The sequence below is a fragment of the Gymnoscopelus braueri genome (genome assembly GCF_963280865.1).
Source record: "Gymnoscopelus braueri genome assembly, chromosome: 22".
Classification (NCBI taxonomy): domain Eukaryota; kingdom Metazoa; phylum Chordata; class Actinopteri; order Myctophiformes; family Myctophidae; genus Gymnoscopelus; species Gymnoscopelus braueri.
This window is the reverse complement of record NC_137624.1, coordinates 22,268,479-22,293,705: the sequence shown is the minus strand read 5'-3', so window position 1 is coordinate 22,293,705 and position 25,227 is coordinate 22,268,479. Positions and strand designations below refer to the sequence as shown.

Here is a 25,227-nt window from a genome sequence, read left to right as displayed (position 1 = left end):
GGGGTTCTCCACAGGCCCCCCTCTTACCTCCTGCTTGACGTCACATCTGGTCAGGAAAGGCGGGCCATGGATATTCTATCCTTGGATTGTTTGTTTAGAGAAGCCTGCGCAGTTACTGCAAGACGGCCCTGCTTCTCAGTAAGAACGTGTGGGCTGTTAATCTACTGTAGCTTCAGAAATATGTAAATCCATTTTGTGTGACTGAGTGTGTGTGTGTGTGTGTGTGTGTGTGTGTGTGTGTGTGTGTGTGTGTGTGTGTGTGTGTGTGTGTGTGTGTGTGTGTGTGTGTGTGTCTGTGTGTCTGTGTGTGTGTGTGTGTGTGTGTGTGTGTGCGTCTGTGTGTGCACGTGCGTGCGTGCGTGTGAGTGAGTGTGGTGTGTGTGTGGGGTGGAGGATATACTATACATCCTCTTTGATGTGTGTGTGTGTGTGTGTGTGTGTGCGTGTGTGTGTGTGTGTGTGTGTGTGTGTGTGTGTGTGTGTGTGTGTGTGTGTGTGTGTGTGTGTGTGTGTGTGTGTGTGTGTGTGTGTGTGTGTGTGTGTGTGTGTGTGTGTGTGTGTGTGTGTGTGTGCTTGCGTGCATATTTGGGAGGGGAGAGAATGAGAGAGAGAGAGCTGTGTGAAAGCTGAAAACTATAATAACAGATGTCTTGTTTCTTTTTTAGGTCACGCTCTACCCACTAACTAATCACTGTGGTTAAAGGGTAAATACATCACATAACGATTTACATTATAAAATAGTTACTGTGGAGTTACAGTGTATGCAAAAGTGCATGTTTTAATTCTACGCAAGTAGCTAGACACACACATGTAAGATACAGAGACACACACACACACACATGTACAGTAGGTGTCACGGTCTGTCACCTGGCCTGGCCTACATGTCTGGCAGCCACACATGTGTCCTGTGGTTGCTGGGTGTGGCTGAGGAGTCAGGTGGCCATGTCAGTGGTTCTCAAACTTTGAATTAAAATTGGCTACTGGGAGGGCCGGTGGGCCGGCCAGCTGGCGGACCACAGCCACATCACTCTGACTCAGACATAACCATAAACAAACCTGATATGCCCATATATAGGCAGGACCACGGCCACGTCACTCTGACGCAGACATATAAACAAACCCGATACGCCCATATATAGACATATCACTATGACTCAGACATAACCATAAACAAACCAGATATACCCATATATAAGCATATTATGGAGATCCGGTTGTCCAGAGCCACAGATCCGACCACTATGCCCATATTTGTGCATATGGAACCGACCGACTTCAAACTTGGTTCGCGCATCGGCAAGGACTCGAGGGAGTGCTGTGCCTGCCGCAGAGTCGTTCGGATATGCGGTTGTCCAGAACCGCCGATCCAAATGATGTGTTCATATATGGGCATATATTGATATCCAGTTGTCCAGAACCACCTATCTAATCAATATGCCCATGGGCATGCCAATATATAGGGTATGGGCATCCCTTTTGGTATGGGCGTCCCTTTTGTGTCCCTAATGACATCAGGGATGTCATTAGGGACACAAAAGGGACACAGACAGGTACAACGGGTACTCTGACAAAGCCTTCGACACTATGACTCAGACATAATTAAATTTTGGTCGGATTGGCGGTGTGACGTAGGTGTGAGGGACGCGTAGTGGCCCGAACCTCTAGTTATGTTATAATTTTTGCCAGACCCAAGGGGTTGGGCTTACATGAGGCTTTGTACCTGTTTCGTCCATACATGGGCAGGGGCCATTTGTCCTCCGGCCCCAGCCAAAAAAAAGTTTTTGACGTCCCCTTTCGTCACGAACTATTCATGACATCATGAACTTCAGTTATAAAGTGGTTTGTAGGTATGTTACATACTAGGACTTCCTTTTGGGTCTGGCAGAACCAGGTCTCCTGGTCTTGTCTTAATATTGCATTAAATGCGTTGTGACACAAGCCCAGAGAAACATTTGCCCATATCTGTCATACAAAAGTGTATTGGGTTATTTACTGAACAGATACTATTGTTACATATTGGCAACAAAGGTGGAAACCATGAACAAGCAAAGTATGACATTTATTCAATACTATTTTCCTCAGTTTTTCTCTATATTGGCACAATAGTAGAGTAGTGAAGGTAACAGAGGCCACATGCAGGCACAGAGTTTGTGCTTAGACTAATTGCTTATTAGGTTGAACGGTACCTGATTTAAAAAAAGTGTCTGCACTATATAATTAACACACAAGAGAGATTAGGATAGTTGAGTTAATTAAAAAAGGTTAAATGCCTTGACAGTATAAATCCTTTGTACTTCATAGGTCAGGTACATTTTAAGTAGGGAGAGGGAGAGAGACAGACAGACAGACAGACAGACAAATAGAGACAGAGAGAGATACAGAGAGAGAGAGAGAGATCTTGTAGATATATGAGCGTGTAGATCTGCTATTTGCACTGTGTGACACCGACATTATGACAAAATATAAAGGCTAGGATAGAATGCGTGCGTGTGTGTGCGTGCGGTAAAATGGAGAAAATAAAATATTTATGGTAAAAAGGGGAAAGTAACACATACAACATACAATATACATCCTCAATTAAACCCTACATTGTAAGGCACCAGGGCAGCTACACTGTAAAAGCTTTCTGGAAGTTGTTAGGTTAAAAATAACTCTTGTGTCTGTGGGAGTGCAGTATACCCACAGGAAGACATTGCTCCCTGAGGCACAAGAACAGACAGCATGAAAATATAGATTTTCTTCTAATATTATTGCAAAGGCAGGTATGGAGACAGACAGTCCATCATGTTTTCAACCCTATTCTCCATGAGTGAATAATACCGTATGTATTCTGCAGTCTTTCAACAGTTATCCTGGACCTTAACAAGCATCTGTCAAACTCCTGCAAAGTACATTCTCATGGGTGGTTGTGGAGCCTGGGGGCTACTGGCACAAAGTTGCTTTGTGGTGGTCCGTGGAGGGATGAGTCTGTGGCTGAATGTGCTCTTCATCTTAACTAGCTCATCATAGAGGGGATAGGATGTGTCCATCAGGATAGCAACCAGCTTCCTTCTCATCCTCCCCTCTGCAACTACCTCCAGATTGTCCAGTTTGTTGGCATCCCTTGTGTTTATGTTCCCCCAACAAACCATCGCAAATACAATCTTTTTTTGTACAGTTTATTATTCATGTGTACATCCAGTCTCCCAGGAACTGGTGTCTACCACCTCCAGCTCCCCTCGGATGGTGGGAGTTGGGGGCCTCTTCTTGCTCTACTGGTAGTCCAGTACCAGCTCCGGGGTCTCGTTGTCATCTATGATGCAGCTGACAAGGAAGAGTCATCTGAGAACTTCTGTAGGTGGCACATACTGTACTTACTGTACATAGGTTTAAACGGACATCAGTAGGCTACTACACCACACTGTCCTCCACTTTTGTGACTCGTGCTATTTATAATATACTTACGATATATACAAATATACATAGGCTACTTAGATTGTACAGGATTCCATCATCACATCACAATCTATGATCACTATTTTGCAATTACTTTGCAAAAAGGGAATTTTATTGGGATCTGTTCAATTGAACCCTACCTCCATATAGCCTACTTACTACTTAACTCATTGTAATACTTAATTTAGCAAGCTGGACATACATGGCATGTGCTTTGTTAATTTGAACAAGAATTATGTTTCTATAGTTCCATAGATAACCTTTGTCTTTTTACTAAATATATTTTAAATATAGTTTATTTTGATGTCAAACGTTTTTCTCTGTCACATTACTATTGCTATGATGATGATGATGAATACTTTAATTAATGTATTAGGTCCCCCCCTCCCTCCCTCTCTCTCTCTCTCTCTCTCTCTCTCTCTCTCTCTCTCTCTCTCTCTCTCTCTCTCTCTCAGTGTCTGTCTGGACGTAGGTGAAAAGAATCTTTGAACAGTGAACAGTCAGTGTAGAGAGAAGATCGTCTCTGCAGCAATTTCCTGCAAGACAGCGAGACAGGTTTGACATAATGCAGGTAAATACAATTTAACAATTAACGAGTTCTGTTTACGTTTTTCAGCGTAATAATTGTATTCACAATAATGTATGTAACCTACCTTGCGCTGACGACAAAAAAAAACTTCTAGCAAAACAGTTGAGCATGACATTGTTTTTATTTTATTTTATAACAATCATGAAATTATTTCAGATACAGTAGCTATTAAAACATAGCATTATAAATCGTCCTTCAGTTCGTTCATGTGTCGTTAACCCAAGGCACTTGTGGTATGAGCTGTGTAGGTTTTTGCCTCCATGGTGGGAAAAAGTACTCACATTTGTATCAATTCTGCAATGTAGAAATGCTCTGTTACAAGTAAAAGTCCTGGATTTACTTGAGTAAAAGTACAAAAGTATTGGTATCAAAATGTACTTAAAGTACCAAAAGTAGAAAGTCACTGCAGGCAAGAAATTATTCGTTCTCTTTCACAAAGTCATTATGCATGAATCTTCTATTGGCTTTCATTATGTGAAAAGCAAATTCGCATAATATGGGAATCAATCAAAGAAGTTCTTATTGTGCTTGAGTTTAGGCTAATCTTTAATCATCACAGCTGTGTTCTGTCTAGTAGTCATTAGTCAACCATGTGTAGTATGTAAACTATGAAAGCTGTCTAGTCCAGTAGTTCTCAACCTTTTAAGCCTGCGAAACCATCATAAAACCATCATAAACCATAATAAAACCATCATATTTGAACTGGGGACCCCCCACCCTGACAAGCAGGCATGTGCAGAGGGGGGGGGGGGGGGGGGGAAGAATATATATATATATATATATATATATATTTTTTTTTTTTTAATTATTATATATATATATATTTTTATGGTTTGCCCAACACTCGTGGCCCTTATCGAGACAAACATTTTACAATATTTTATTAAATAATTTAAATGACCTGGCTGCCATCAGTCAGTTTTACTTTTCACCTGATGCAGCAATGTCAAGTGCCCTCCCACCTCGTTAACCTTGCAGCTGCAAACAACTTGATTTGAGACAGGCAGCAAGCATGGTAACTCCCCCATCAATAAACTGTTACTTTTACATTTCTTGTTTTGTGCAGAATAGTTACAAAACTTAACTGAGATGTGTTCATTTCATGAGCTTTTGTTAGCTTAGTTTGTATAGAGACAGGTTAATTGTTTCCCCCTATCAATGTGATAATTAAGTTAACTGGCTCCTGGCTGTAGCTGCAGAAATGTCTGCTACATTCCAAGTTGAGTTGAAGCCTTTGAGTTGAGTTGAAGCATTTAATTTAGCTTGACTCGGTTCCACAGATAAATATTGTGAAAATAGCCGATCTACAAGCTCACAACACCTTGCAAAGCGAGGCAATGTGAGGTTGTCGATCGGCTGTTTTTTTCCGGCAATTTGGCCAATGTTTGACCAGTTTTTATAGTATAGTTTGTTGTTGATTACTTTTGATTCAGTAATGGTCTTTTTCTTTTCTTTCTTAAAAGTCACTTCACTGTCATCTGGGGACCCACCCCAAAATCATGTGGGGACCCCCCTGGGGGTCCCGACCCACAGGTTGAGAACCACTGGTCAACCATATAGTATGTAAACTATAATAGCTGGGACATTTTCATCACTTCTCCTCACAGCATTTCGGCAAAGTACAAAGAACAGTACGTTTAATTGAATTCAAATGACTACTGTAATGCCATATGGGTAATAGATGCTTCCCTGGTGTGAACCACCTAAAGTTAACCACCTAGGGTTGCATTCCAGCTGCTAGATTAGATTAGATGTCCTTTATGGTCCACAAGGTAAATACATTTTGCTCAGGTAAGCACAGACAAGGTAATAATAACAAGTAAGACGCGCGAACGCTGGAAGTTGTGTATTTACGGACTTGTAATCCGTGTTATTTCACCGTGATGGGGAGAGAACATTGACTGTGTGTGTGTGTGTGTGTGTGTGTGTGTTTTGCAGGCTGTTGTGCATTTTAATCAGAGCATTGTCTAAATTCCTCCACTTTGGCGCCCTCTGGGGGCCAGAGTGCACAGTGCATGCACACAGAGCCACAGACACACACACACACACACACACAACCCGAGCACAGTTACATAGTAAGCTCCACTTGGTCGGAGAAAACAGGGTATCTTGAAAGTGGTTCTTCACAGAGAGCATTGCATCTCTCTGCCAGGCTCGGTTCCCTAACCAGGGATGAGTAAGTTGTGGGTTGCAGACGTCAGGACCCAAGGTGGGGGGAAATGGCATTTATACGACAGGCGGTGCAACTTTTCATATTTCTCATTTGTAACTCTGTAGAAATGTATGTTCCATTTTGTACACGCTCAGAGCTAAGTTAAAACTCAAGATTTACAGTGCATACTTTGCAGTTTCTTTCTTTTAACGAAGTTGTGCTATGTAGAGCGCTGTACTCCCTACACTGGGACTGGATCTGAAAGACAGCCCTCAGAACCTTGACGGCATAGTATCCCTCACACTAATGAGCTAAGCTTTCAGTGCATCCACTAAAAAGGGGCTCTCTGTGGAGCACATTTCTCCACCACTGCTGTATTTTTTTGAAAACTTGATGATGGTGTTGGAGTGTGTGTACAGCAGAAGGCTCAGCACGCAACTCTGGGAGGCTCCGGTATTGAGGGTGAGGGTATTAGAGGGTGTACAGTCTACATTACCTGTAGGAGTACCTGGAGTGACAAATATCACCCTCCCCGCATGGCTTCCCTCCCCTGAACACAGGCCAATATTGTGTTCAGATAGACGCTCGGCCAAGCCGAGCCGCGTATATTCAAACCCCTAGACTCTGCAGTGGTGGTAAGGTACTCTACCCCTGTGCCACCCGAGCGCCACAGCAGGTGTTTACAGTATCTCTAAAACAATCCTATTTATATTACTGAGCTAGTACAATCATCTCGGCAGGCATGGTACACAAAGTGTGTGCGTGTGTGTGTGTGTGTGTGTGTGTGTGTGTGTGTGTGTGTGTGTGTGTGTGTGTGTGTGTGTGTGCGTGCTCACTGTGTGAGCACGCACGTGATGTTCATTTAAGTGTGACATATGCACTGATCAGTGGATGGAGGTCGCTGACTGTGCTTCTTAGGACATATATAATAGGGTGGTACCAAACACATTGTACACATGACTGCCTTGTTTTTAATAATGCAACGCTGTGGATGTCAGTCCCCACCAGATCACCTGCTCTTGAGATGCTCAGCAAGCATCTCTAGAGTGTGTGTGTGTGTGTGTGTGTGTGTGTGTGTGTGTGTGTGTGTGTGTGTGTGTGTGTGTGTGTGTGTGTGTGTGTGTGTGTGTGTGTGTGTGTGTGTGTGTGTGTGTGTGTGTGTGTGTGTGTGTGTGTGTGTGTGTGTGTGTGTGTGTGTGTTCGTTCGTTCGAGGATGGCATCCAAGGGGCTACACTCTTTGATGGTTGCATGTGTGTATGAGTCCTAGTATTTTGTATGTTGGCCAAAAGTCATCTTCACCATAGTGGCGGACTCTGACTGATATTTTATTGATGGTGTTTTAAGGAGTGTGAATTATTGAGTGAGTTTCTCAATGCTCTGCAAGCCGTAGCATCCTTTCATGTTTCAATAAGGAACCTGGGGACTCCCCTATACCCATCAGCAGACAGAAAAACACAGACACGCATACACATACACCCCCCCCCACCACACGTGCACACACACACACACACACATGCACACACACATACACACACACACACACACACACACACACACCCACACCACATACACTAATTATAACTTATGACAACAGACAGATATTTGGTTGTGCGATCCCCTTTGCAAGTTTAGTACTTGGGCTAGACATTCAAATTCAAATTTATATATCTAGACTGAAGAAGAAATTAGATTAGACCTTTGCCACCAGGACCCCTGGACTTTGGAATGACCTGCCTGTGGAGTTCGGGCTTGCAAATTCAGCGTTGCCTTTCACATCACTTCTTGAAGCACACTTTTACCGATTTGCTTTTTGCTGGTTTTGTATTTTCTTCTTGTTATTTTTTCTTTTTTTCTTTGATGTTTTGTAAACCGCTTTGTAGGATTCAGCTTGGCGTTCAAGTGAGTAAAAAAGTGGATCAAAGCTCAGTGATGCTCTAGGGACATTGGGGAAAAAAGTTACTGCAAAAAGAGTAAAGGTCCTTACACACCGGCGAATATACGCAAAATTCGGACTCGTTCCGAATAATTAAAAGACGCTTTTTCGCTTCACGAAACTGACTTTATAGGTTGCATTGACTTTATAAGGTTTAAAAAAAAAACGTATTTATTCGCATGAAGAATTCGCCCCGGTGTGTAAGGACCTTAAGTCTCAGGCACTAAAAAAAAATTTTTTTGAGGGCCTGAGACGTACTCGCTTTCTAACACTGTCAAAGTGATATATGAATAAAGAGTATTATTATTATTATTACCCTCTATCTGTGGTGACCTTTTTACCAACCAATTCTTCCTCTCTTCCCCAGGCTGATGGGAAAGTGGTCGGTGGTGGCTTGATGCCCGATGCCAACGGGAAGGATCCAAACCCGGGGGGCAAGAGTGAAGAAGAAGAAGAAGAAGAAGAGACCAAGTGGCAAAGGCCACGGATTACCCGTAAATCTCTGATGGAGTGTTGCCTCGTCAAGTGGATCATCAACAGCACCACTCCACAGGGGCCAGGTACTAAGGCAGGGACATGCAGTATACAAACCAGACCACCTTGACTCACTACCGTGTGGTATTCACAGCACCTGTATGACTGCAGTGAGCTTTCTGTGTCTTGGTGTGCTAGCAAACTGAAAAAGGTGAATTGAAGATGGAGGGGAGGGTAGAGCCACACTAGAGAAGAAGGGCTTTCAATCCCCTGTGCTACTGAATACATGAATTCTAATGCATCTACCCTGTCTACGACTATATTTAAAGCTCCATCTTATTTCTTTCCCCCTCTTCTCCATGGGCTGTTAACAGCCTGTTGTCACTTAATGCCACTTTAGCTTAACAACTAATCATTCTATCAGCGGAACCAGTACTGCTATCCTTCTCACCTCTTAGTCTGCTTCAGTTATTTATTCCACTGTTTATTGTGGTCTTTTCAGAATTACGCTATCAACATCTCTCTGTTGCTGTAATCCACCCACTGAATGATGGTATTATGTAATGCTCCTCCAGTGTTAGACTTCTATTCTGGATATTTTACTTGTGAAACCACAGACAACTGCTTTACACAAAATAGCTTTTCCTTCATGGGAGTTATTGAAATCCTTGCAGCATATTTATGCATCACATATTGAGAAGTGGGCCATCCCTAAGATGGAGGGAGCAGAGAAGAAAGAGTCTGTGACTGACTATGCCCCTGTTATGCTCCTGCTTTCTTGGTTTGTCTAAATTATTGACATCGCCCTCCTGTGCTTGCAGACAGTGCAGACATAATGTGATGTACGCATGCATTTGCCAGGCTGGAGAAACCCTCATACCTCATCTATCTAGCCAAGCATCAATGCCTTGAATCTTTAGCTAGACAATGATGTTGTCATTCATTTAAAATGTATCATTACATGTGTTGCTCTAGCTTGAACGACTTTCAACCTGGCTTCCCTATTTTGGGAATGAGAGAAAAAAATCTTAATTTTTTGTAATTGTTTAAAAGAAATTCTAAATTTGTCAAATCTAAAAAAGAATAGCGAAAATTGCAGATCCACAAGCTCACAGACTTTTAAAGTTTTCTCACAATTTCATACAAAAGTCTAAATGTTCTAAAAGCAGATCTACAAGCTCACAACGCGCCACGCGTCACAACACGTTATGGGCTTGTAGATCGGCTATTTTTGCTATTCGTCATATGACCACAGAATAAGATTGGAGTGAGAAGGAGATTGCTACTTTCCTCCGTGGTCTGTAGATGACAGATGTTCAGCTTCGCTGTGGTACCCTAGAGAGATTCCTATCCATGTTTGTTTACAGTCTTCAAATGCACCTGAATGGTAAAATGTGAGAATATTGTGGAAACTCATGTGCTAGCCTGGTAAACCCTCCCTCCGGAAATCTCATTTCCATTTGATTCTGGAATCAAATGGAAATGAGATTTCCAGAGGGAGGGTTTACCAGGCTAGTGCAGTACAGTGTCAGGACAGTAATTTGCCACATCCCTAATTTAACCCAATGTTTGAAGCATCAGGGGAGGTGTTTGTGTATCTTTCAGCCCTGTGGCTTTTGATGAGCATCTTTCAAAATGTACATATATTTATAATAAAAGGGCTAATAAGACAAATCAAAGTTACTATTTAACGCTGTTCCGTATTCTCTATGACATTATAATAGGATTATAAGAATTCATTAGTCTAACAGAGTAGTCAGGGTTTGGTGTAATTGCATCAATCCCCACCACCTCCAGACAGGGAGAAAGAGGGCTGATAAATATTGCACGGCAGAGATCGCCATCTGCTGGTTCTTAAACATTACGGCTTCTTACTGTTACTGTGTAATGTTTTTCTGCAGCAGTAATTATCTGTAGGTAGCAGGTACCGGTATCACTCTCATTTAGAAACATGCTTGTGTGAGGACATAAAAATAAAACTGTTTCACTTTTTTGTGAACTTTGGGAGGATAATATTACAGTATTTGGTAGTAGAATGGAGCTATATAGAAATTATGTGAAAATAAATGAAAGAGCGCAATACAATTCTGTCTGTCACTTTTACAGTAAAGCTAATAATAATAATAATTATTGTAATTAATAATAATTCAGAAAATGTGCGTAAAACACTGTCCAATTAATTTCCATTCCTTGAAGACCAGTACATGGTGGCTTCCTGAATGAATGAGGGTCTGCCTTTTGGCTGCTGCTTATGTTCAAGGAAGAATAGTTTTCAGTTGTCGGTTTTCCATTGTCAGTTTTTCTACTTGGTAATTATTTCCTCGTGGCACAGTAAGGACAGGGGCGGTTGTCTGTGAATGATTTGAATAATCCCACTGCAGTTTGTTTTGCTTTCATTTAGTTTTGAAAGAAGAAGCAAATGAAGAGTTTCAGATGATGTGTAATATTTCAAAAAGACGTTTCCCTTGCAGGCAATAAAAAGTACAAGGTTCAGGGCGCTCGTTTGGCACAGTGATAAAGTTTCTGCCCACCATCGTGGAGGCGGGGGTTCTAATCCATCGCAGTGCATCCAGCTTAGTCGAGCGTCCATACGAACACAATTGGCCCATGTGTGGGGGAGGGAAGCCAGGCGGTGAGGGTGATATTTGTCACTGCACGTACTGTACTCCTATGGGCTGGGGCGGCACCTGTCAGCAGGGAGTGTTGGGAGGAGTAGGTTGAAGGCTCTACGTCCTCCACAGCAGTGACAGCACACAAATGTGTGTGGGGAGGAATTCATTGGCATTATGACTAAAAAGGGGTAAAAAGCAACAAAACAAATGATTAAGTTCAAGGATCACACTTCACAGTAGTTAGAATAAACACATTGTCAAACATTATATAGCTTAATCATTGCCTTTAGCTCTATCTTTCTGGTGAAATGCTTTATAATGAACAGCCATCTGCATTGTGTGTTAGGTTTCAGCACACAGTAAGGCCTGGGTCATTGATGTTAAAAAGGGGTGATGATACACGTCAGGAGGTGTGTGTGTTTGTGTTACAAGTTTGGCTCAAGGCTTTCAACAAAGGAGAGAGTCCACACACTGGTTAAAAATACAAAATGTGTTTTTTATTAACCTATATAATAAAATACTGAAAAGTAAGGATATCAGTGTCAGTAGTGTAGTGGGTGTATGTGTGAAGTGTAGAAATAAAGCAAAACAAACCAATAAAATGCAATGGGCCATGTGGCTGCATGGTGGCTGGGGAGAGAGTGAACTCTGCCAGAGCAGCTGCTTAAATAGAGATGATTGAATTGTAGACATAATTGCCAAACACATAATCTCTGTGAAGTTTATAAGACAACTGGTTAAAAACATGTAGGAACAATGATATTTTGAATGTTGTGGCAGCAAACACAGAGACGAGAGCCATGCTGTTGTGTATATTGGAGTTTGGCTCCTCACTTGATTTAATGGAATAAGCTTACAGTACATGCCTAAGCTAATGAAATATCAGGAGATGATCAAAATAATCACTGTTTGGGCTGACCCTTATTCTTGGCAGCTTAGTACATGTATACAGGCGAATAGTACAGGAACTGCAGATGGCAGACCTCTCTAAGAGCAAAGCCAAGCAACTCACAAAGTACTGCTCTGTTTCTGCTGTAATTGGAACTGTCTGTCTGTATGGAAGAGACAGTGTTTATTGTATTCTTATTAAGACATACGGTACATATGATGAATTACCCTATATCGTTCGGGGATCTAATGATTTATATTGTAAATCGGTGTTTGTAAATCAATGCCTTCTTTATTGCTGCAATGAATACTAAATAGAGTTGAGGTCAAAGCATCAATTAAGAGTGCAGGTGGTGGTGCGTGGTACGATGGAGAGAGCCGTGCACACACAGGAAATGCTTGCCCAGGTGACACTGCTGCATTTATACAACTTATTAACTGCTTATTTGAAAAAGATGTATTTAAACTGGCAAACTACCTGGAGAAAGCCTGGGATATGAGGAAAAAAGCATTGTACAGCCAGTAGGAGACATCTAGGAGACAAATCATGTTATGTTTTGTTTTGTTTTGTTCGGTCAATTGTTGTATATGATCAGCAATACCGGTAACCAGTATATGAAAATATTTTTGTGAATATTGTAACCGTCTGAAAAGGTGTCATATAATCCCATGAGGGATGGGCCACGAGGTGGCATGACACTTAAATAAAATAATTCATTCATTCATTCATTCATTCATATACAGCTTAGTGGGCAGCTAAGTGCCAGTCACATCTTTCATGTTAGCTGTAATTCAGAAGCCTCTGAAAATGAGTAGTAAATAAGGCGGATATCTGGTCATTTGAACATTTCCGTATCCCTGTCTAGTTCCTTAACCCATTGAGACCTGTTGCTACCTATACGTTGTTATACCTTTCAATCCGGATGCCACCTCTGTGTCTCATTAGCTGTTGCTATAATATAGTAACATCATTTTTTATTTTTTATTTTTAGTAAGAATTTGAATGTTTTCAGAAAACTATGGTTAGGTCTTAGAAGGCGTTTTTAGAATCGGCCTCAGGTCTAAATGGGTTAACCACATGAACCCTATAGCGTCCTTATTCTGTAGGGCGAACATTCGGTGGAAATTGCAGATCGGCAAGCTCATAATGCGACACAGCACGACACACACTGAGCTTGTAGACTGGCTATTTTCAGCAAAGATATTTGGCAGAGGGAAAAATAGAGGGGGCCTAGTGTTCGACCCCTGGAGGACTCTGGTCAATGAAGTATATCAAATATACGTAAGTGGTTGTGTTGTGCCACGTTGTGAGCTTGTAGATCAGTTATTTTCTCTATATTTGAAATGGGTCTTAAGTGGTTAATTCATAATGTACTTTTTCCCTTCTTAGAAATGTAGTGGAGTCAAAAGTACAATATTGGTCTGTGATATGTAGTGGAGTGAAAGTCATAAGCATCCAAAAATAATTGTCAAGTAAAGTACAGACACTAAATAAATAGTTAGTACTCAAGTAAATGTACATATTACTGTCCACCACTGCTGCTACTGTATGCCAATCAGAGCTCACCTCAGACTGCTAAACTCACGTTACTACATTAGCACATCATTGCTGCTTTGTTCACAAACTGCACACTGTAACTTCCTATCCATACAGATTGCACAGGGACGCCATGCCATTATTAGACCCTGTATTGTTTTTAGGTGATATGCATGTAGCTTTCTTTTCACCTTTCTGATAAGCTTATTATACATGATGAAACATGTATTTTTCTGGAAACTATGCTGGTCAGATGCCAAACAATTATATCATTATTCTAACATTTAATTATTACCATACATATACCATACATGGTTCATATCTTTGAATATAATATAATGCAGAACATTAGAGGCAACTAAGAGGCAGTCAGAAAATAAGTGTTTAATTGATGGTGAGAACTCCTGTGCCTTTTTTTCCATTTTTTTTGATTGATAGTCTGGGACTCTGCTCTATAATGTTCCTCTTACCACAGTTGTTAAACGTTGATGGTGACTCGCGAGATTGATGTTTGCACCGTCTGCAGCTTTGTACTTAAGTCTTTAGTATTTAATAGGAGAACAAGGATAGATCAGCACTTAGGGCACATTACACCACAATGTAATGTTACATTAGTAGAAGTAGGTTCTAGCAGTAGGTAGTATGAAAAATAAACACTTTTGTTAAATAAATGTAGTAATCATTGCATTGAAGTCATACATTCATTTTTGTAGCTCCGTTGTCATTCAGAGTTTGTCTATGGTATGTTAGAACTTCGATTCACAGAATTCAGTTCAAAACTGGAAGGAATGCTGAAAAAAGAATGCTGCAGGTTCCCAGCACCCGAGTATATTTTTTACACGTTATCAGAAACGGTATTTATAAAATACATAAATACATACATTTCCTGTACATTTACCTAATTTTGCGTGTTTGGAGCTGACATACAATAGAAATCATGTTTAATGGTGACAAACACATTTATGTGGAATGGTTAGAGTAAAAAATATACAAGTGAAAGATTATATTTAAAAAAAACTTGTTTAATTGAAAAGGTTACACAGTATGACTTTAACTATCCTGTTAATGTAATAACCCCTTGTTATTGTAATTATTAAGTTATTAGAAAAAAGGATTACATTAATTGTTGGGAAATCTGTCACAGTAACAGGTTTTTTGTTAAATAATGATTATATACAACTTCATTAATCATTAATCGTTAATTGTGTATTACCTTAATGAGAAGTTAACATAGTGATGATTTACAACTTTTCTCTTTCCGTTTCATATTATTGTAACTATACTACGGTATGTAAGTAACTACAATTTATATAATGCAAAGTTAAGATACTTTATTTGTTAATTTGTTTAGTAGTTTGACTCAGACATTAGGGACAAGTCCACATGGAGTTGTCTCATGAAGAGATACTGTAGGCTACATCCTCTTGTCTGCTGGAATGCTTTTCTGGCTCTCTACCATTCCCCATTCTAAGACCAGGATTTTACCTCTCAACAATTGATTTACCCCCACCACACCACCTTTCCTGCTTAATCCATTATGTTGTGCAGTGTCATCACTTATGAACTATACTCCTCTTCTTGTGTAGTCTACTTGTCTTTCATTGTAGCAATACAAAACCCCACTGATATCTGAACATTGTGTTCATCAAAAGAACATTTTCTTTCCTGACAATGCTACAATACAGTACAATACAATACAACACATTGTTTTAAACAACACAATCAATACACAGTAGCAGAACATGACAATTCAATCTATCACACTTCCTGTGCATTACTGGTATAATGCAATTGGTGTTTATTTATTCTAAACCACAATGTGACAAGTTCAGCAGAGCTATAAAAGCCGGTTTGCCACTTTGATATCTGCTCTGAGTGAGTCCATCTGACTGTATACAGTATCTGAATGATCCAGAAGACGCAGGCAGCACTACGCAGGGCAGGGCAGTACAGGCTCCTTCACTAAGTGCTGTTCATATTCAGGCCATCAGCAGATGTAGATCAATGCTTGGTTATTGCTTTACTCCTTGACATGACTGGACAAATAAGGAATGCTTAGACCATCATTCAGAGACTTTTAGTAAAATAAAATACCTCCTGTATACCCAGCCCAAATCAAGAGCGAGACAGAGGGAGAGGCAGAGACGGAGAGAAGAAAATTAAAATATATCAATAATAATATTGGGAGATTGGAGGCGGAGCCCTGAGTGGCTGGAGTTGACGGACAGATTCTAAAAGGTACGGTCCAGAAGGTGATATGCAGGGGATCCGGCCAGCGACAGAGATGAAATGTTTGCTAGAAGGGATGTCTATGGATAACTTTGGGGAATTAAGACTGTATCTTTATGAATTTGCCGGTTTTCAACGATAGGACATTGTGGACTTTGGACCTATTTACTTGAAGAAGGATGCTTCACAGTTAATCTGTTAGGTTTTGCTAATGGGCCAGATAAGTGGTTAAAGTTTGAGTCAGGAGTTTAAGTTAAGTGACCTATCGAACATAATTGTAGATGCTAATAGAAAACTCATAAAAAGGATGGGTCAGAGGCTGTAATGTGAGTGGCAGTATAGCTGATGGTATTTAAAGGCTGATATATACGTTTGTAATGTAGCACAGTCTAGGCACAGTCACCAAAAATACATCATCGATTTCTAGAATAAAATATTCTCGCATCTTGGAACCATGGAGGGCATGGATGGCATGGAGGTGTTTGCCATTGCTGTGGTGTTTAGCCTATTTGTTTTTGTGCTCAAACAGTTTGGCATTTGTGACAAGTCATCAGAAGGTAAGATACAAAACGAAGCTGAGAAATTTGGAGAATAAGAACAATGCTCGATTTTATCAAATAATGCATGTAAGAAAATTGCATGGTCAAAAGCTAGATAATAGAAGAGTGTTTACTTGTGTACCTTTCAAGAGTAACTGTATTAACTGTTCCTGAATTTGTCCAACTCGCCCTTGAATCTCTCCCTTGTCTTTCTCACATCTGTCTGTCTTTTGTTCTTGTAAAGATGGTGAGTAATCATACATGTGACCCATTCCAAAGTTTTCAGTTTGTTTATGCCATGTCTTTTATTTCTGGCCCCACTCACTGTTTTAAGTGGTCTATTTGTCACAGTTGACCTCATGATTGCTGCCCCTTACTCACTCCTTTCTCACTTGTTAAGTTAAACACATTATATTATTTTGTGGTAAATTCTAAATATCCTTGTTTCTCCCGAACCAGTACACCTCCAACCTACACCTCTAACCCATCATTTAGTACAACCCTTTAACAAATGTTTCCTTGACATCGTGCTTCCCTTCCCATCTTTCTTGGCCTGGCCTTGCACCCACTCTTCCTTTTTTTTTGTACCTTTATTTCCTTTTTCTTTCTTTCTTTTTTTGTCTATTTTCATACTGCTCTTTCCTCCTTCATTCCCTCACTGCTCTGTCCACTCCCTACCTCTTCCCTCTCCATTTCTCCTCAACAGACACCATTGACAGTGAGCTGGAGCTATCAATGGTGCGCCACCAACCTGAAGGCTTAGAGCAGCTCCAAGCCCAGACCCAGTTTACCAAGAAGGAGCTGCAGTCCCTTTACAGAGGCTTCAAAAATGTAAGACTACATCTGATAGTGTAGCTGAGTCCAGTACTGGCCCGGTTAACTTACAACAACTATTACTGTAGTTCCTCACAAGAGTTTTTCTTTGAATACACTTTAATATTGTGTGGGTTCAATATTAAGTCCCATCACTATGTAGGTTAAAGACCCATTTGTTATACAACTAGCTTTGTGGGGTTTGGGAACCTGCTGGTGGTGTGGTTTTGAGTCCCACATTTTATTATTGTATGGTTTCAAGTCGCATAACTTTATTTTTTGTTTACTGTATCATTAGTTAACTCGATGATAAATACTGTATTTTAAATCTTTACGGCATGGCTCCTAGGGGCTGAGCAATCTAGGAACAGTTTGTGTGTCCGCAGCTAATCTCTAAACCACTGGACCGATCAGCACCACATTTCTTGTGCACACTGCCAATAGGCCAAGGAAGTAACTATGTAAATATGTTAAATATGTAAAAATGTTTAAACACAAATTATATAGACCTGCTGGAAGTGATTGGAGGTCAGATTGGGATGAAACTTTGCCCAAATATGGAGATGACTGAAATCACAGTACTGATGTCATACAGACATAGATTATTGATGTCATAGACTGGCCACATGACGTCCGAGATCCACATGAAAACCATGCAGTTTCTTTTTACCCTGTCTTTTGTTCCCTGGCAACATGCATTAACTAATATTCCCAAAGGTGGTCAGACACAATCACATCTCAAATAACATAATTTAATATTGAAAAATAAAAAACAAAAAATTCAATAAATCAACTATCATAAGTTATAAGTTAAATTCAACCAGCACCAAAAGGTGTGAAGCCATACCCCTATTTCCCCCGTCCTCATGTGAGTCTTATGGTTACATGCAGTGTCACTCGCCATGACATGGCTGACCCCATCATGTCAGCAGTTTTTGATGACATCAGGCACCCCATATATCCATATTTCCATCTGTTCCCAAGATACGCAGAGGACACATCCATCCACACTGCATTCTTCAATACAAGGACCTCCATTATATTTTTTGTTCTGGACAACCGCTGGTCTGTCCGAATTCGCACTCGGCACAACACACGCAATGCATCGTTCTGGGCCTCAGTGAATCTTCGCTTTCTGGAGCATGTAGATGTTGAACAGAAGAGCCCTCAGAATGGAGCCTTGCGAAACCCTGAACATTATTTGTATTTGATATTACTACAAAATGTTAACCTGACTCCGCCAGATGGGACGGGATTGAGTTCACAAGTTCACAATACAGCCTCCATCTGTACTGGGATCGCTCAGAGATTGGAGTTTAAACCGACCCGTGCCCACTGCCCAGTCGAACCAATCAGCGGCAGCTACGGCCGGGATCTTGGCGAGGCCGGGTGTGACGCAAAAAACTGCAAAAATCTCCTACCTCCATGATAACTTTTTAGCTGCTAACAAACGATGCTCAATCAAATTGTTGTTCTGTTTAGTTTAGTGTTTACTTTCCTGCTGGCGCAGCTGCTATACGTCATGTAGACTCGTCAATATGATTGGTTGGAGTTAGCATGCCCAGATGGTGATAGACAGGCGGTCCCATCCAATCACCTGCCAAGTAGCTTGAAAAAAGGGACTGCCCTCTTCAGCGGTTGGGCTACCGAGATACCAGATGGAAGTAGGTTGTGAAACAAGTGTGAAGCAAGCTTCTTCCATCTGGTGTAGTCAGGTTAACAAAAAGTAGCCCAGACCTGTGCTTTAAGTAGGATTCAAACCAGTTTAGTACGGTGCCAGAAAATCCCACCCAGTTTTCCAGTCAGTCTAGTACTATATTAGGTATTTAGGTGGCTTGTAGATATTTAAGAACATTGCTTGAGAGGAGGAATTCAATTGAAGAGCCACATATTCAAAAGGGGAAACAAGACGAAAAGTTACTTCTGACTTTTGAAGGCAAAGTCCATCTGTCCTAAAAAATGGAAATTGGCAATAAAATGCACTGACTGGATGGTACGTGCAGTTGAAAGCCATGTGTTCAGTGCCAACAATCTGCTGAATCTCTCAACACCTCTTTTGACTGGCAGGCCACTGATAAAAAAAATTCAAGAACCTTACTGTGTTCAACAGATCAATACAGTCTTATTTAGCTTTAATGAAGTCAAGTGTAATTGGCTAACTGCAAACATTAAACTAACCCTAACAAACCATACTAATTAATTCGTGTTTCGACAAAAGGTTACCAATGTTAATAGAAAAGGGTTGAAGGGACAAATTCAGAATCCCAATTATTAGTAACTGTTACATTTTCCATTTCAACAGGAATGTCCAAGTGGGCTGGTGGATGAAGAGACATTCAAGACCATTTATGCACAGTTCTTTCCACAAGGGGGTATGTATCTGGCAGCACCACTTCTTTGATTATTTAAACATGAATGGGGTTAGCTAATCTTATTTTATCCAGTTCCTTTAGTGGGAGTTCTTCCAATTGTTCCAGTTCAAACTAGTGTTTGCTTGTGTCTATAGTACATATACAACCAGTTTGGCATACTGTACTACCCATTTTAAACACTTGGTCTAACATAATGTTAGACCAAGTGTTTGGCATTTAAATTGAACAAAGTTATATATTGTCAATCAGTTGTCAAATGTTTTAAATTAGTCAGCTAAGATCAATGAAATACATGAAAAGGGAGAATTTAAGGTTGGGATGAGAACAATGAATCTAAACTCACCTTAAAATAACTGAATTTTAAGTGATGAATTAGTTTTTATTATATAAATTATCCAGAAATATTGTATTTCTGTTTCTGTTCTTTTTCTGTTTTGTATGGTGTTTTTATTGTGATATGGATCCCCCTTGGGTCTGAAATAAAGATTGAATTGATATCCAAAGCAATCTCCTTATAGTGATAAGGCTAGAAGAGTAAGCTAGTTTTCCTCCTAGGATGGCAGGGGAAGACTTGTGAATAAGTTATGAGTCAAGTGTACTCGTATATTAGGCGTCAACCAATCATATTCCAAACAAGGCAGTAACTCCAAGCATTGGTGCACCGATAGAAGCAGGCTTGAGCGAGTGACCGCACCAACCAGTGTGATGGCCTCGCTGTCTGATTTGCATACCGACAGGGTGGGAATCAATTAGGATCCAGTTCAAAATTGTACATAAATATACAGTAGTTGACAATGAGTCGATAAACCTACTTTTGGTTCAGAAAGGTCAACATTTAATATATCTGTGGTTTGCAGAAATATAACATGACAACGTGTGTGTCTGCCATTACAACCAAAATGAAAAGGAGCATGTTGCATGAGTCTGAACACAAGGTCATAATGAAAACTAATGTGATTGGATGATTCCGAACATGAAGACACTTATTCATTATACGTAAGTCTTCCCCTGCCATCCTAGGAAAAAGAAATACAGTGTATATTAATGTAATTCTGTGTTCTGTCCACAGACGCTACCACATATGCACATTTCTTGTTCAATGCATTTGACATGGATAGGACCGGCTCAATCCGGTTTGAGGTAACATACTTCTTAATTCAGAATCAGAATCAACTTTATTGTCTCATCACTGGTTTACAGGTGAAAAGAAGTGTTTACAATGATTTTTTTGGAGGGAGGGGTGTGTCAGGGAGAGGGAGAACTGGGAGAATAAATTAAAAAAGAAACTAGAAAAATGTGCTCCTCGGAGCCATAAGGTGCAAAAATAATAACACGCATAGGGCAGAAAAGTCATGGGTTTCGAGATATTTAAGTAATCCCAAGTAAGTGTGTAAGTCTGTGTGTCCACCGGAGACCTGTTATAAAAGCGTCCACCTCTATTTAGTGCTGACTTGTTGTCGAGTAGTCTCTCAATACGTCTTTGACATCTATTAATGTAGGGCTTGATCAAATCTACACCTACTGATTGTAAAACCAATCCTCAAGAAGGACGGCACTAAAGTATTGGTTCTGGAATGCAGTTATTTTTTTTATCCTCTGAATTGTTTCCACCCAGTTCAAGCCCGTACATTGAATTTAGATGTCAGCAGACGTATTGGTAGGCTAGGCATAGATCTCCGATACTTCTGGCTATGGCTATGACTAGTTGTCAAGTTGAGCATTAGCATCAAGCATTAAAGCTGGCGTTGTCTAACTCTGTACGGTGATGAGCGCTGCATTCAGATAAGGTGAAATGGTTTAAATTTGAGAATAGGTCAGCGCTATGCACTAAATGAGGGCAGGTCACTGTTTTGGGTGTGCTAGAAGTGCTTTATTTCCATATGTAGTGAATACCAAAACACTGCCAGTGAGTTTGTACAAGTCTATGGTAAACACACAGTCTGCCACCAAAGTTTGCGACAAAAGCCCTGCCTATGAATTGTTGGTAATATGTTTCTTATATCCTCTATTATTGGTAGAGGCTGTCAGGGATTTTTATGTTATATTTAGAGAATATTTCTTATTATGCCAGTTAGTCCTAACTGATGGCCATTCTTTTTGTAGGACTTCGTGATAGGACTATCTGTGTTGCTTCGAGGTTCTGTGACAGAGAAACTTCGATGGGCCTTCAACCTATATGACATCAATAAGGACGGCTACATTACTAGAGAGGTGCGGTCAGGCTGTACAGCCCATACAACGTCATGCAGTCTCAGCCTCAGCCTATTACTTGATCTTGTGTAAATCCTTGTCAGTACATTTGCCACTTTTCTATATCTGTGGACTTACAAAATACTGATATGAAAAGGAAAGTCTCTATAAAGCTAGTTTTTGCTTAATATTATATATATATATATATATAATATTATGACCTGACCGGTTCATTGTGAAATCTGTGAATCTTACCTTTTTACTAATGTGTGTCTGTCTCTCATTTCTAATAGGACATGTTGGCAATAATGACATCCATTTATGACATGATGGGCAGGTATACCTTACCAGGTTTACGAGATGATGCCCCCTTTGACCATGTGGAAAAATTCTTCCAGGTACAGTATGACGTCCCCATTGTCAGCAAAACCCAATCTAATATAATGCCAGGCATTTTCATTTCCTTAAATCTTTATTGGAATCTGGCATTGCAAATGTCATTATAATATCGTTAAATGTCCCATGTCACTGGGCTCTGTATAAACAGGATGAATCAGTTAGAGATCAGCACATTAAAAAATATTGTAAATGGCTTAAATGGCACACACACACACGTGCACGCACGCACGCACACACACACACACACACACACACACACACACACACACACACACACACACACACACACACACACACACACACACACACACACACACACACACACACACACACACACACACACCCAAACTGTCAATGTAATCCCATTTTGGGCTTGGGTGCATCAGTCCTTACCTATCATGGCTCGGGCTGATATCGCCGGCCCTCGGTTGGATAACCTTGTGTAATGACAAATAAAATAGAATATAAAAGAAGAAACTTGAAAACTGAAACTTGAACTCTTTTGGGATATGGTACAATTATAACTATTATAGCTTTTTTCAGAAGATGGATCGGAACAGAGATGGAGTGGTGACACTTGATGAATTCATAGAGACCTGTCAGAAGGTAATCACATTATTAATTAATTTCTTGGTTCTAAGTGTTATAGCGGTTCTGTGACACCATCGAAGTTGATCTTTCAAAGACATTGATTTGACACATATATAAAGGTATCTTTAAAGAATAATCCACTGTCAAATATAAATGTTTAGTCAATGTGGCCGTAGTATTTATTTGTTTGCTGTGGATTTTTAGTGAGTTTTTAAAGTCTGTTGTACTCACCATAGTGCTCATATATTTTCAGCCATCCATCCTTTTCTCCATGCTGGACACAAAGTGCCAACTTGCCATCTACAGTACAGTTCAATGCAAATAATGGGGGATAACTCCATAATCCTTGTTCATTGGATAATAAAATAGCTACTCAAATTAAATATCAAACTATGTAGCATCATGTTAGCTTTGGCTGAACTGTGGAGAGGTTTAATCTGTGTGGAACTGAACTCTAGATGGCAAGCTGCCTGGCGCTGTGTGTCCAGTGGCCTACAGTATTAAAAGGATGGGTTTACTGAATTTCTTTTACTTGAATAAACAAAAATAATCTTAGACCATTTGTATTTTCTTAAATATACAGTATATAAATGGATCAATAATTGAAAGTCATTATGCCTTCTCTTTGAAGCTATGTGCATTTGCACAGTGACATTTGGCTGACTGCACTACAGAGCCATAATGATTCTGATTTCCTATTTTTCCCAGGATGAAAGCATAATGGCCTCCATGCAGCTGTTTGAGAATGTCATCTAGGGACTAAGAAAAGGAAAAGAGTAAAGATTTGTATTTCTTCCAGTTGTAGACTTCTTGATCTGATTGGTCAAGAACCATTAAAACAATTGTAAAAACACCATTATTTTGTTGAGAAAAGTCCAAATTACATGGACATTTTGAATGAAATGCATGGCAGTTTGTCCTTCATGTCCACAAATCAAGAGAATACGTATGAACAAATTAATGGATCATGAGCATGTATGTTTGCCTGACACTTAAGCATGCCAAACCACATGAATTGCAATTTAATGTAATTTTAAAATGTATTTGGGTATGGGTTGAATTGAACAAATTGCATGTTGAAAAAGCACTTGTCTCTGAGCTCAACAATATCCACTCTTGGCTCTCTGATAACAAACTGTCATTACACCTGGGAAAAACGGAATCCATTATTTTTGGGTCTAAAGTAAACCTCAGTAAGTCTGAAGACTTGTAATGTAATGTAATCACAAGTATAGAAGAGGTAACCTATTTGGGTTGTATTTTGTATAACAAACTTTCCGATGAAAAAATTGCATCAAAGGTGATTATGAAAATTTGGGCAGTATCTCCTATTTTATCAACAAGAATGCAATGCGGACTCCAGCTGGAGCTCTCATTCAATGTCATTTCGGCTATGCTTGCACCTCATGGTTCACTAACATCTCAATGTCACTAAAAACAACACGGCAGACATCTCAAAACAAACTAATAAGACCACTACTAGGCCTCTCCCCCAGGACGAACCTCCTCCAGCCCACTTTGCTAGTCTGGGTTGGCTCAAGGTAGAAGACAGAGCGCAACATCTCCCAATGGCATGCATCTGGTCTTAAGATACTCAGAGGATCAGTGCCCAGATTTCTGTCAATCTCTAGAGCGAGTAATGCCCATGGGCATGACACCAGAAGGAGATCACCTGACCTTGATCCCCCAACATTTGGCTGAAACATGCCCTACCAAAAGACATAAAGGTTCTCGCCTCCCTACCCAATCTCAAAACTAACCTAAAATAATTCCTGTCCTCAAAATACAAGTGAACATAGTTTAACTCCTTGAACATCTTGATAGTAGAATCCTCTGCCCCGCCCCTCCTTTCTCTGTAAATATACATTATGATTCTACTGAGCTCTATTCCAATATGTTTTGTATTGTATTTGTATTGTATTGTATTGTATGTATTATGTATTACTGATGAATTGAGTACAATGGACCACAATGGAAATGGACCACCCTGGGGCTTTTTGTGTCCTTTTAGCATAACCTTTGACTGTACTACCTGTACTGTTAATAATCGTGTTAATAAAGTATTCAATCAATCAATACATTCTAACTGTAATATACTGTAAAGAAAACAAATTTGTTTCTACATACTCCAGTGCAAGACTGATATGCAGTCACATTTGTGATGCTGAAAATGTAATTATGTATTTGATTGATTTAGACCTAATGAAATAAATGTCTGCCTATATATAATTACAGTGTCTGTTATTATTAGGGTGCGTACAGAACAAATCTTCTAAGTGTCAAGAAATATGGTAGGGGTTGAGACAAAATTAGTTTTAATCTACTTTGTAGAACATAATGTTTTTGTGTGTAATAGTTGCATTCCACATCCAGGGCAGGTCGTGTGGTGTCACAAACATCTGTAGTTAGTTAGTTTCATTTATTGTCTACATGTGGAAATTTGTCTTCGGTCTCAACAACAGTAAAAAAACAA

General features: G+C 40.0%; 1 protein-coding gene across 2 annotated transcripts; it reads left to right on the top strand.

Annotated features, from left to right (window-relative positions):
* Positions 1-8,480: 8,480 nt before the first annotated feature.
* Positions 8,481-23,518, top strand: LOC308078083 (calsenilin-like). 2 transcript variants are annotated; one of them, XM_080419145.1, is made up of 8 exons: positions 8,481-8,670; positions 17,096-17,220; positions 19,505-19,574; positions 20,644-20,714; positions 21,678-21,785; positions 22,058-22,162; positions 22,707-22,769; positions 23,463-23,518. In XM_080419145.1, exons 1-8 carry the CDS (start codon positions 8,508-8,510, stop codon positions 23,508-23,510), a joined length of 753 nt encoding a protein of 250 aa, XP_080275271.1. In that variant the 5' UTR covers positions 8,481-8,507; the 3' UTR covers positions 23,511-23,518. The 2 variants fall into 2 exon arrangements, with proteins under 2 accessions (XP_080275271.1, XP_080275272.1); XM_080419146.1 differs by having other exon boundaries at positions 8,586-8,691.
* Positions 23,519-25,227: the final 1,709 nt, after the last annotated feature.